The 13,549-nt window shown below is 50.0% G+C and overlaps 1 protein-coding gene across 3 annotated transcripts in view; it reads left to right on the forward strand.

The window, feature by feature from the left end:
* pcsk5b (proprotein convertase subtilisin/kexin type 5b) overlaps positions 1-13,549 on the forward strand; it is a 67,298-nt gene that overhangs the window by 39,715 nt on the left and 14,034 nt on the right. The window contains exons 13-21 of one of the 3 annotated variants that reach the window (XM_035379520.1): positions 902-1,038; positions 1,461-1,589; positions 2,755-2,857; positions 3,507-3,700; positions 4,343-4,427; positions 5,043-5,146; positions 5,252-5,390; positions 5,817-5,932; positions 12,952-13,054. In XM_035379520.1, the coding sequence (XP_035235411.1) occupies positions 902-1,038; positions 1,461-1,589; positions 2,755-2,857; positions 3,507-3,700; positions 4,343-4,427; positions 5,043-5,146; positions 5,252-5,390; positions 5,817-5,932; positions 12,952-13,054 (1,110 nt within the window). Of the gene's footprint in view, positions 1-901; positions 1,039-1,460; positions 1,590-2,754; positions 2,858-3,506; positions 3,701-4,342; positions 4,428-5,042; positions 5,147-5,251; positions 5,391-5,816; positions 5,933-7,297; positions 7,659-12,951; positions 13,055-13,549 lie in introns of those variants that run through there. The other 2 variants (XM_035379522.1, XM_035379521.1) reach the window with 2 other exon arrangements.

Here is a 13,549-nt window from a genome sequence, read left to right on the forward strand (position 1 = left end):
CACACACACACACGCACGCACGCACACACACACATACACACAATCACTCACACACACACATACACACAATCACTCACACACACACACACACATGCTCACACGCACACGGACACTCTCGCTCTCTCTCTTTCTCTTTCTGTCTCTCTCACACACACACACACACCCTCTGTCTCCAGGCTCAGTGTTTGTGTGCGCATATGTGTGTGTGTGATTGTGTGTGTATCCAGGCTCAGTGTGTGTGTGTATCCAGGCTCAGTGTGTGTGTGTATCCAGGCTCAGTGTGTGTGTATCCAGGCTGTGTGTGTGTGAGTGTATGTGTGTATCCAGGCTCAGTGTGTGTGTGTATCCAGGCTCAATGTGTGTGTGTGTCCAGGCTGTGTGTGTGTGTGTGTGTGTGTGTGTATCCAGGCTCAGTGTGTGTGTGTGTGTATCCAGGCTCAGTGTGTGTGTGTGTATCCAGGCTCAGTGTGTGTGTGTGTGTGTGTATCCAGGCTCAGTGTGTGTGTGTGTGTGTGTGTATCCAGGCTCAGTGTGTGTGTGTGTGTGTGTATCCAGGCTCAGTGTGTGTGTGTGTGTGTGTGTGTGTGTGTGTGTGTGTATCCAGGCTCTGTGTGTGTGTGTGTGTGTGTATCCAGGCTCAGTGTGTGTGTGTGTGTGTGTGTATCTAGGCTCAGTGTGTGTGTGTGTGTGTGTGTGTGTGTGTGTATCCAGGCTCTGTGTGTGTGTGTGTGTGTGTGTATCCAGGCTCTGTGTGTGTGTGTGTATCCAGGCTCAGTGTGTGTGTGTCTGTGTGTGTGTGTGTGTATCCAGGCTCAGTGTGTGTGTGTGTGTGTGTGTGTGTGTGTGTGTGTGTGTGTGTGTATCCAGGCTCAGTGTGTGTGTGTGTGTGTGTTGTCTCCAGGTTGTTTGACCACTCTATGGAGGGCTTTAAGAACTGGGAGTTCATGACCACTCACTGCTGGGGGGAGAAGGCGGCGGGGGACTGGATCCTGGAGGTCTACGACTCCCCCTCCCAGCTGAGGAGCCAGAAGGTTCCAGGTACCAACCCGGCCTCAAATCTACACCCAAACTACACCTACCCCACACCCAAACTACACCTATCCCCACACCAAAACTACACTTACCCTGCACCCACACTACACATACCCTGCACCTACCCTGCACCCACACTGTACCACCTACCCCCACACCCAAACTACACTTACCCCGCACCCACCTACACCTACACTACACCTATCATACACTCATTCTACAGCAGCATTACACCAGCCACACACGCACACTACACTCGCCCTGCACCCATTCTGCCCTGGCCCAAACACCCTCACACCCAGGTCTGGCCTTAGTCCCACCCAATACCAACTGCACACCCGGGCCCAACACCCGGGCCCGTGCAGTTCAGTGGTGACGCTGTAGCGTCCCTGTGCCGCTCTAGAGTCCCTGTGCCGCTCTGTCCCCAGGGAAGCTGAAGGAGTGGTCTCTGGTGCTCTACGGGACGTCGGTGCACCCCTACTCCTCCTCGCTCCGCTACGAAAAGCCCCGATCGGCCGAGCCCCCCACCGACGACGAGTTCCCCGAGGAGTACAGCGGTACGAGCCCCGCCCCCCCCCCCCCCCGCCCCTCTCTCTCACGCACACGCGTGTGTGAACGACTGGCTGCAGGCCGCAGGCCACACGCGAGCGCTCTGGTGCTGATGCAGAGAAGACGTCCGGTCCGTCAGAGGCTGGCGGGACGGCTCCAGAGCTGTGGCCGTGTGCCCTTACTCTGCCCAGCCTACCTTCAGCCGGCTGCCTGGTACAGTCGGGTATAAAACCGCTGGGTGAATATACACACTGAGCACGTGGAGATTTTTTACTGATCATGACTGTGCTTTATAGCACTGAACACAATGCACACTGAACTAGAGGGTGAATATAGATAGTGAACCAGAGGGTGAATATTAACAGCGAGCAGTAGGGTGAATATAAACACTGAACTAAAGGGTAAATATAAATGCTTGGACTACAGGGTGAATATAGACTCCAGGGAATTCGATTTCATTTTTTTCACCCACTGGCCAGTGTTTCTTGTAGATTCTAAAAAATCACCTGCCATTTTCAGCATTTCACCAGCCACCTTACCTGTTACAATATAACACAACCTGGTTGGCTACCTGCCGGAGTGACTGCTAGAGTAGAAAATCCTGCCAGCCGCAATAAGATTTTTACCGGTATTTGGCTGTTGGCTGGTTTTAATTTCACCCCCTGACAGATGAACTGGAGGGAGGAGCGCAGCCCAAAGGGGGGTCTGTAATAAGGGTAAATAAACAGTCTCAGCTGAATGGAAGGCGGGTAGAGTGAGGTGGGCTCGATGTCTGCGCAGGTGTGCTGCGCAGGTGAGCGCTTATTGTGAGGGCGCTGGCCTTTGTTCTCGCCTCTCTGATGAATGTGAAGCCGTCCCCTGCTGAGAGGCTGCCTTTGATCACCTGACCCCGCGCAGGTGTGCCTGCAGACGCACCTGGCCGCTCGCTAGGGGGGCCCCGTGTGAACTTCACGGCCTGACTCTAACCTGCTGCACGGGTTCATGAGTTTGGGGAATGGTGATAGTGTGTGTGTGTGTGTGTGTGTGTGTGTGTGTAAATATGAGAGAGGGACCTGAGAGGTTTGTGTGTGTGTATGTATATGTGTGTAAGAGATCTTACAGGTGTGTGGGGGCATATATGTGTGTGTAAGAGAGACCTTACAGGCGTGTGTGTGTGCACATTTCTCTCTCCAGGCCCCTGTGATGCTGAGTGTAATGAGAACGGATGTGAGGGCCCCGGACCCCACAACTGCATCAACTGCCTGCACTATTTCCTCAAGTTCAAGAACAACACCAGGTTTGAGTCCGACTGCACCCCACAGCTGGGCCACATACTACAGCCTATTACAACCACGTCACTGCCGCACTTCCTCCGGTTAAGAACAGCACCACTGGGGACCTGTGTGCAAATTAGTCCCTTACACAGCACCACTGGGGACCTGTGTGCAAATTAGTCCCTTACACAGCACAACTGGGGACCTGTGTGCAAATTAGTCCCTTACACACATGTGAAAATGAATCTGCATGGGCGTAGGTAGCATAGGCATGCACACGCACGCACGCACGCACACACACACGCGCACGCACACACACACACACACACACACACAAACACACAACATCTACAGCCTCTTTCTGTGCGGTGCTGCAGGTGGGTAATTAGTGCAGGTGTTTCTCATTTTGAAACGGCAGGCCTGTAGTCCTCAGTAATTAAATCCCTGTGTGGTTTTGTGTGTGCTTGTGTAGGTCCTCTTGATTTTTTTGTGACAATGAGTCTCTCCCTATGTTTCTCTTGTTCCCTGCCTCCCTCCCCCTCTCTCTCTGTCTTTCTTCCTCCCTCATTCTCCCTCCCTCTCTCTTTCTCCCTCCCTCCCTCTCTCTCTCTCTCTCTGTCTCTCTCTCTCTCATCCACGCCCCCCCCCCCCCCCCCCCCCCCCCCCGTACAGGACCTGTGTGTCGGAGTGCCCTTCCGGATTCTTCCGCGACGATAAGAAGCGGTGTAAGAAGTGCAACTCCATGTGCGAGACGTGCGTGGGCAGCCGCACGGACCAGTGCACGTCCTGCAAATTGGGCTTCCACCTCAACGAGGGATCCAACACCTGCGTCTCCAGCTGCGGGGAGGGCCACTACCTGGACCATGGCAAGCCCCGCCCACCCCCCAGTCACTGGACCTCACCTATGGGCCGCAGATTCTATAGACTCCCCAGATACTGTACTCCATTATCATCAGACTGAATGCTCTGTTTTCTAAAGGCTTTCTGCGTTTCCCCCAAGGATAGTGAAATCGGCCAAGAAAAGCTGTGAAGTCACTTTACTCTTAGAAAACAGAGAGGAGTGGAGCTCCACCAATCACAGAGCACGTTGGTAGCAACCAGGATATAATGCCAGGGATGATAATTGGTGGATGCCTCTGGCAATTCCCATGGAGATCCTGGAAGTGTAGCCACCGTTCGCTGTCGCCATTGGTCAGTTGGTCAATACCATTCCCAATCTGCTCTGTGATTGGTGGAGCTCCTCTCCATGCTTCCAGTAAGCCGACATCAGGACATCAGCACTGTTATTAGTGCTGCATCTCCCCCACATGTCCCAACTTAAGTAGTGTTTATTTAGTAACTGATGCATATTTCTGTCTGCAGTGAAACATCTTGTGCTTACAGACTGTGAGATGATAATTTCTGTCTGTCTGACTGTTTGTCTGTCTCTCTCTCTGTCTCTCTCTCTCTCTCTGTCTGTCTGTCTCTCTCTCTCTCTCTCTGTCTGTCTGTGCCGCTCGGCGCTGCAGACGGGAACGTGTGCCGGAAGTGCGGGGAGAACTGTCGAAAGTGCAGCTCGTCCGCGGTCTGCTCAGAGTGCCGGCCAGGCATGACGTGAGTACGCGCCTTCTCTCCTCGGCTCGTGAAATCACGTGTTTTGATTCGTTACTGTTATGATACCACCGCCCGCGTGTGCCGTTCTGCAAGCTGGCGGGAATGGCGATAAGCGTCACGGCTCCGCTCACTGATTGGCTGGCGCCGGCGCTCGTGTAATTAGTGACGGAGGCCGGGCGTGTCCCCAGGGGACCGGGGTCTGGTTCAGGCGAGAGGAAGCCTGGGTTTCTCAGAAGGGTGGCTAATGGGACACAGCTGTTTGCACAGACCTGCACGTGTGTGTGTGTGTGTGTGTGTGTGTGTGTGTGTGTGTCTGTGTGTGTGTGTGTCTGTTTGTGTGTGTGTGTGTCTGTGTGTGTGTGTGTGTGTGCGCGCTCAGTGGGTGTGTTTAGACTGACCTGCTCTTCTGGAATTTAGAGGGTGAATCACAGACAGGGCACAGGCCAGCTTGCAGGGGGACAGCGTCTGTACCTGCAGTACAGACCATCACCTGTCTGTTGTGTGGCAGACAGGTCACTGCATGTCCAAGAGTGAAGACTAATCTCTCTCTCTCTCTCTCTCTTTCTCTCTCACACACTCTCTCCCTCCCTCTCTCTCTCTCCCTCCCTCTCTCAGTCTGCAGGGGAATAAGTGCCTGATGAGTTGTGAGGACGGGACGTACTATAACGGGCACAGGAGGACGTGCGAGCCTTGCCACCGGGCGTGTGCCACCTGCGCAGGTAAACCTCTACCTGAAAGAGGAGGGTGGGGGGGGGGCGTGGCTCAGCTGTGTGGTAACCGCGGTAACCGTGTGCGTCTCTCCCCCCCCCACCACCCCACCCCAGGCACAGGCATGGAAGCCTGTAATAAGTGTGCAGAGAACTACTACGCAGAGGAGTGGAAGTGCGTACAGAGCTGCAGTGCTGGGTTCTACCTGGCCGAGCAGAACCCCGACAGCACAGAGCCACAGAAGGTCTGCAAGAGGTGAGCAACCTCAACCAAACATGCACGCATCCATAACCTGGTCCCAGGCCTGGTTGTGGTTATGGCACTTTTTCTGGTGTGTGTCAGAGCTGGTTCTGTTCTGTTGTGTCAGAGCTGGTTCTGGTTCTGTGGAGGGAGCAGGCGTAGGTTCTGGTGTGTGTCAGAGCTGGTTCTGGTTCTGTTGTGTCAGAGCTGGTTCTGTTCTGGTGTGTGTCAGAGCTGGTTCTGTTCTGGTGTGTGTCAGAGCTGGTTCTGGTTCTGTGGAGGGAGCAGGCGTAGGTTCTGGTGTGTGTCAGAGCTGGTTCTGGTTCTGGTTCTGTGGAGGGAGCAGGCGCAGGTTCTGGTGTGTGTCAGAGCTGGTTCTGGTGTCAGAGCTGGTTCTGGTTGAGGGTCAGGGCAGCCCAGCTCACCTGTGCTGTCCTGCAGGTGTGATGCCAGCTGCTACACGTGCACGGGACCCGGAGAGAGGAACTGCAGCACCTGCATCAGCGGCTACAACCTGGAGTCCGGCATGTGCGTGGTCAGCACCATCTGCAAAGATGGTGAGTACATACCACTCTGCCTCTAACACCATACCGCTCTACAACTAACACCATACCACTCTACCTCTAACACCATACCGCTCTACAATTAACACCATACCACTCTACCTCCAAACACCACTCCACTCTACCACTAACACCATACCACTCTACCTCTAACACCATACTGCTCTACCACTAACACCATTCCACTCTACCTCCAACACCGCTCCACTCTGCTGTAACGCCACTCCACTCTACCACTAACACCATACCACTCTACCTCTAACACCATACTGCTCTACCACTAACACCATTCCACTCTACCTCCAACACCGCTCCACTCTGCTGTAACACTATATCATTCTGCCACTAACAACATGCTGCTCTACAACTAACACCACTCTACCTCCAACACCATTCCACTCTACTCTAACCCCACTCCACTCTACTCTAACCCCACTCCGCTCTACTCTAACCCCACTCCACTCTACTCTAACCCCACTCCGCTCTACTCTAACCCCACTCCGCTCTACTCTAACCCCACTCCGCTCTACTCTAACCCCACTCCACTCTACTCTAACCCCACTCCGCTCTACTCTAACCCCATTCCGCTCTACTCTAACCCCACTCCGCTCTACTCTAACCCCACTCCGCTCTGCTTTCTCTAGTGTAGCGGTAGCTCATGGCACAGCGGACGTTACTCTGGATGTGCCGGTTTTGGCAATCTTTCTTTTAAATTATTTTTTTTTTAATGGTTTTTAAACTTGTAGACATGAATCTTCCCTTATTTCTCTATCTCTTTGCTGGCTTTCATCTCCTTCTTTTGATTGATTGATGTTGTCGGAAGCGGATGTTAATGATTTCAATGTCTTGCCGGTGATACTGCTCACTGCTGCCGCCTAGTGATGCTGCTCAGTGCTGCCCCCTAGTATTCCCTTTCCCTCCTTGCTGGTGAGATGATCACGGCGATGTGGGTCAAATTATTGAACTTCATACTTCTCATAATCACTTTATTATTCTTTAAAAAGTCATTTGTGAAAAATGATACTCATTGACCATGAATGTGTTACCAGCTTAAGGATTTGTATCATTTCTAATTGTTTGATGTTTCTTTCTTTTTTCTTTCCAAATTTCCTATTCCCTTTTTCCGAAATGGATTCCAATCATTTCCTGCCCTGGAACCGTGATATCCCTTCCTGTTCCTGTTCCTGTTGCCGTGACAACCGCTCCTCCTCCTCCTCCTCCTCCTACTGTGGATCAAAAAACCCACTCTGCTGTCCCGCCTTGACCTGATCATGTGATCCACCTGTCCTGACCAATCACGTGACCAATCACCAATTTTCCCCCCTTCCCCTGTCTCTCTTGCCCCTGATCTGGGGAAAGCAAATGAAGAATCTTGGGCTGAGGGCAGCTTCTGTGTTTTGGTGAAAAAGAACAATCTGTGTCAGCGGAAGGTTCTACAGCAGCTGTGCTGCAGAACGTGCTCGCAAAAAGGGTGACCCGTCTCCCGAGGGGGGGGGGGGGGGGGTGCAAAGGCGAAACGCATTTATAGCGATAATTTATATGGAGGAGAAAAGAAAAAAAAAAAGAAAAAGAGAAAGAAATCTGTGCCTCCCCACACTTTTCCACGGGAACAAGGCGGACTGAGTCTGGGGTTAAGTGACGCGACAGCACTACAACAAACCTACCTTCTCTCTGCACCAGGACTGACTGCAGGGCATAGCATCTGGAATTCGAACAAAAAGAAAATAAAATAACAAAAAAACGTGTCGGTATTTTGTGACCAAAGCATCGATGCCAAATTAATTTTTACCTTGTCAGAGTAGGAGTTATAGTTTGCTCGGGGCATGGGGGGGGGGGGTGAGGGAGGGGAGGGGTAGGGTGGGATGGGGTGGGGGGGGGAGGGGGGTGACATCTTTTCAATGTTTACTTCCATTTTTTTTATCACAAGTGTGGTTCCGAGATAAAAAATAAAAAAAACTGTGGAATGATTACAGTTGTGTATTGTAAATAAACATGAAAGGTCGCTTATTAACGTGAAACATTATTTGTAATGTTCATTTTACATCCTGGAAGCTCCGCTTTACCTGTCACAGGTGTGTACATAGCAAGGGCCTAACTTCAATTAAACCTCACTTTCTGTTCGGCATTCTGTAATATCCCACCACCCTCCAGGCATGCACACACACACACACACACACACACACACACACACACACAAGAATGTATTGCTATACTTGTGAGGACTTCCCATTGACTACATTCATTCCATAACTCCTAACCATAACCCTAATCCCAACCACTACATGCCTAACCTTAACCTAATTGTAACCCTAACCCTAAGTCCTAACCCTAAAACAGCCTCTTGAACTTGTGGGGACCAGCCAATGGTCCCCACCTTTTCCTCATCTTTCCGCATAATTTTCCTCATCTTTCTATCCTTGTGGGGACATTTGGTTCTCTCAAAGATAGTAATACGTGTCCACGCACACGCACACGCACACACACGCACACATACACAAAAGAACATACACAGTACATAAATTGTTTAGTTTCAAATGAAGACAAATACTAAAAAAAAATTTCCTTTTTTTTCAGTTCCATTTTAGATTTTTAAACTGCTCCCTCTCTCTGCTCTGAGCTTGCTCGACAGGAAAAAAAACTTGAAATTTATGGGATCTTTTCCCTGGTGGGGCCAGGGAAGATCGGAATATCTCTATTTGAAGTGGATTTCTAACATAGTTTCATTGGTTTAACACTTGTTTGGAAATAAGTGGCCCTAGTTCAGTGTTTATTTTTTTTGGGGGGTTTTTTTTGCCTCATGTTGGTATAGCACAATGCCTCCGTCAACCTCAAAATATGTGCACACCCACTTAGGGCAGTATGTCTATGGAACCACAGCAAAACAGAGATGGAGCTAGTGCTGTTATCGAATTATTCACTAAGTATTAATCACAAGGTGCGGATTATGTTTCACTAATGAAAATGTTGGAACAATCAGGATTCTTTATTAATATTGATAAAAAAAGCATATTTAAAATGTACATGTAATAGGTTTCATAAGCTTGCGGTCATGATTTGTATATTGAACCTACAAAATAAATCTCAGAATATAGCCTAAAATGTTATTTTTTATGCGATTTTCAAAAACGAAATGTAAACCTTCCAAGCCAAGAACTGTCTGAACTGAAATGTTAATTAGGATTAAATTTAAGTGTTGGTTAGGATTAAAACTTAAATAAAGATCTATCAGCCATGTTTCCCTCTGGATGGACTGACAGAAAACCAACAGTCTTCTGCTGTTTTGTATTTATTTTTTATTTTTTTTGCTGTTTGAAGACGGTTCTCTAAAGACGTTGATACAAAACTGATTAATTGTACATGACCTCTGACCTCTGGAGGCCTTACCACCTTTAACCCAGTGATGCCCCATGGGAAGTTCAGAGAGTGGAAATGAGAACATGCCTCTTGTCGGTCACTTCCTTTTCGAGAAGGTAAATGACTGTGTTGTGAAAGGAGGAAGGTTTTTTCACTGTGTGACTGCCTGACAGAAAGCCTATTCTGCAGCTCCCTCCGCAGTTCATGCCATTGCCTCACTCTGCCACTAGATAGTAAAGGCACACAATGGCCGTTCATATTCTTTCTTTGTTTGTCCCTAACTGCGCACCGTAGCTAACACATGGGTGCGTGAACCAAAGGTATGTATGTTCAAAATGCTTTCCTTGCCTCCTTTCCTAGAATGGAGGGCCAAATGGGTTTAGCCAAAAAAAAAGGTCATAATCAGTCGCGCAATTTAATTAAATGTAATTAATGAGTCTGAAATTCCACCACAGATTCTTTTTGCGCCTCACTGGAATTTGAATGCAGAGCAAAGGCTTCTGGGATACGTGTGTCTGGGGCGGAGCTCCAGCGTGCAGTTTGGACCTCCCCCCCCCCCCACCGCCCGCCCCCCACGTGCTTTCCGGCCCTTGTGCCTCCCGTGTAGAATCAGAGCTGATGGAATGTCCCGCCTGCAAGTCTCCCCCAGTGCTCTTACTCCACTGCAGGTGGATCTGATTCCTGTTAAAGGCTCTGAGAAATCCACCAGCAAAAAAAAAAAACCCCAACAATATCTAACCCCGCCCCTCCCCTCCTCCTCCTCCTCCCGCTCAGCTGTTCTGAAAGCAGTCCATCATCCGCCCGAGACACAGCGCATTATCTGCGAATGACACTTTAACAGCGCATTTGCTTTATTTATTACCGGGAGGAGCGTGAAAGTGTTGTGCGGCGGCGCGCTGTAATTGGCTCGTAAAGCATGTTTTTCTTTTCTCCCGTACGCCGCCGTATCTCGGCCAGATTAAATGTAATCTTTGATTTATCGGCTAATCGGAAATGTCGAGGGGGGAGAAACGATGAGAGATGTTTCTGTCCTTGTTCCGAGACCGCGCCCCCCCACGCCCCACCCCACCCCACCCCCCCGGGCTGCCCTCTGATTATGGAGCTTCATCCGTTGCCCTAGTTTGGCGGCGGGGTTCTCAGTGTGATCTGCACACCTCCCCTCAGTGTTGCCCTGGACACACAGCGGCCCATAAAATCAGCAGGAAACGGACGTTCGTAAAAGAATTATCATTACAGTGGGAGCTGCGTACTGCGGGGGGGGGGGTCTGGGGTCTGCCCCCTCTCGTCTCTGATAGGCCGCTTACGAGCCTTGCTTCAGGACGCACGGAGGGCCCCTGTCCTCCTCGTTTCCGCGGTTACGGCGCCACTCGCTCCTCTCACGGGTCTCGTTTCTTATTTAGCGGGACGCACGCGGGCTCCACGGCCTGTTTTTGTTTTTTTGGGTTTTTTTTTTTTTTTTACAAGCCCTCCGTGCGCCTTTCCGCGAGGCGAGGGCGGAGACGCGGAGCCGTGCGGGGAAAGAGCGGAGCCTCCCATTGGTCCGTCAAGCTTTTCCGCGCTCCTGTCCCGAGTGCAGACGTGATGCGTGCGCCCGGTCAGATGTTCCACTGGCAGCGCGCTCTTCCAGGCGAAGGTCTAAGAGAAAATGTAAATATTTAAAGGATTTTTCTTTTTTTTTAAGAATGTGAGAGTGGCAGACAGTTACTTTTATTCACACAGGAGATTAGAGAGAATGGGAATGCCTCGGAATGAGAGTTATGTCGGTTTGCTTCTGATAATTGTCTCTGGTTTCAAATTAGCTTTCAGGCAAATGTACTGTATTCAAATGTAAAACATTATAAAATACTATGCGTATCAACTTATATTTAAGACGGTGAGTATTTGTATTAATGTATAAATATATGAGATTATATTTATAATAAGATTTCAGCCATTGAAACACTGAGCTGTAAAAAGGTTGCTACAATTTAGCTGTAAATAAAAGCAAAACTGCCTGTTTAGTATTGGTTTATCACCTGTTTTATGAACAACGCAGGAGGTAACAATGCATTTATGAACACCTTTAAACGATATAAATCATGCCGTGTTCACAATTAAAAATACTATGGTCTGGAAAGATTCTGTGCAAATACTTATAGTGCCGCCTGTAAGTATTTGCACAGTTACACTGTTTTTTTTGTTGTTTTCGCTCTACTCCTCCATATTGGATTCAAAATGAAACAATGGATGTGAGGTTAAATTGCGGACTGTCGGCTTTAAAATTGGGGTATGTACATCCGTATTGGATGATCGGTATAGGAACTACAGCCCTTTTAATACATTAATTAATAACGTTACATTAATTTTTATGCAAATACTTGGCTCACTGTGTTTAAAACGCTCTGCCTCTGTCATTAATGAATCATATTGAGTGTTTCCTTTTCAATATTTATGTGGGGGCGTAGCTATGGCTGCCACACCAGAATCGCATCATGACAACTTCTGTACAGAAGACTTAAGTTTCAGGGTCTCGACCCTCTCTGAGGGGTCACAGCCGCTGGGGTCAGGGAAAGGTCAGGGGTCATGCAGGTTACCCGTGAATCTTTTCCCCGCGGGCTGCCGCGCAGATTCATGCACCCCAGCGTGCCCCCCCCCCCCCCCCCCGTACACACGTAACGCTTTCGGGACAGCCGTCGGCCCATTCCCACCCCCCAGCTCTCCTTAATTTCGTGAGCCCAACCCCCCCCCAACCCCCCTCCCCCGCCATGCCCCCGTTTGGCCAATCGGTGTGAAAAGGCCAGTCCTTCCCTTGCCCAATGGCCAAGCTTTCCACAAAGTTTTATGCAGATCCGGATGTTTAGACAGACGGATGAAATGGGGTGAAAACATATAACCCTCCGACAACTCTGTTGGCAGAGGGTAAATATCAGGTGGTCGAGAGATTCCACACGCTGGTCCAAGATCCTGAAATCCTCCTGCGTGCAGGAAAAGATCTGGAAGGCCTCCGGTTGGGTACGAAGAGAAGCCAGCCGGCACGGGCACGGCGCTGGTTCCCGGTGGTGGCGGCGGCTGGGATTCCCGCCGTAGAGTTAGCCACGCCGCGGCGCAGCCACACGCGTGTGCTAGGGACACGCCTTCCGTGTCAAAGAGCCAATAGCAGCAGAGCCACCAGAACCCCTTTCCTCACACGTGCTGGCACAGAAACTAACGGAGATTCCGCAGAAAGAGGTGGTTCCAAGGCTGGCGTTCCCAGCCCTGTTCCTGGAGATGTACTGGCCCTGATTCAACCAATCGGCAAGCTCGACGAGATGTCCAGATGTTGAATTAGGTGTGCTTTGTTTGGGTTGGAGTGAAAACCCACAGATCTCCAGGAACAGGGTTGGGAACTGCTGTTCAAAGGGGACTATACTATGCACTTACACACTCTCAGACATACGCACTCACTCATACATGCACTTGCATACGCGCACACTCATACATGCACCCTCATACACACACTCACTCATGCAGTACATGTATTCTCACACATTCACACTCATACATACACCCGCATACACACACACACTCATACATGCAATCACATACCCACATACACGCACTCACACACACTCATACACTCACACTCATAAGGACCTATTGGGGGAAAGCTCACATGTTTCTCTCGCCCTCTGATTTGTCAGGTGAGTATCTGACGGAACGGGGCAGGTGTCACCTGTGTTCCGCGTCATGTTACAAGTGCACAGGTCCCGAGGACACGGACTGCATCAGCTGCGGCTTGGCCAGGTGAGTCTACCTGAAGACAGGTTACCTGGGAGATTATATCAGAGACAGATTACCAGAGAAACGGAGTACCTGAGAAAAAGATTACATGAGAGACAAATTATATGAGACAGATTACCCGAGAGACAGATTATATGAGACAGATTACCCGAGAGGCAGATTATATGAGAGATAGAGTTTACCTGGGAACAGTGTGCCTGCCTGTTTGGAGACGTGAGCCCCATGTGACCCCGCCCCCCCTCATCTGCAGCTGGTAACCCCCCCCAACCCCCCGCAGAAGGAACTGCTCACAGGAGCTTTGAAGTTCCCTCCAAAGATTTTTATCTCTCAGCCTTTAAAGTCGAGAGCTTTGTCTCCGAAATAAATAAAGTAAATAAAAAAAAACCCGAATCCTTTAAACTCCCTTTCCTCTGCTCCCTGGGACCCCCTCGTTTCCCCAGGTGGGTTGAGGAGGAACCCTTTCACCCTTTCTTATCTGGGAGTGTGTGTGTGTGTGTG

The sequence above is a fragment of the Anguilla anguilla genome, chromosome 10 (assembly GCF_013347855.1).
Source record: "Anguilla anguilla isolate fAngAng1 chromosome 10, fAngAng1.pri, whole genome shotgun sequence".
In the NCBI taxonomy this organism is placed as follows: Eukaryota; Metazoa; Chordata; class Actinopteri; order Anguilliformes; family Anguillidae; genus Anguilla; species Anguilla anguilla.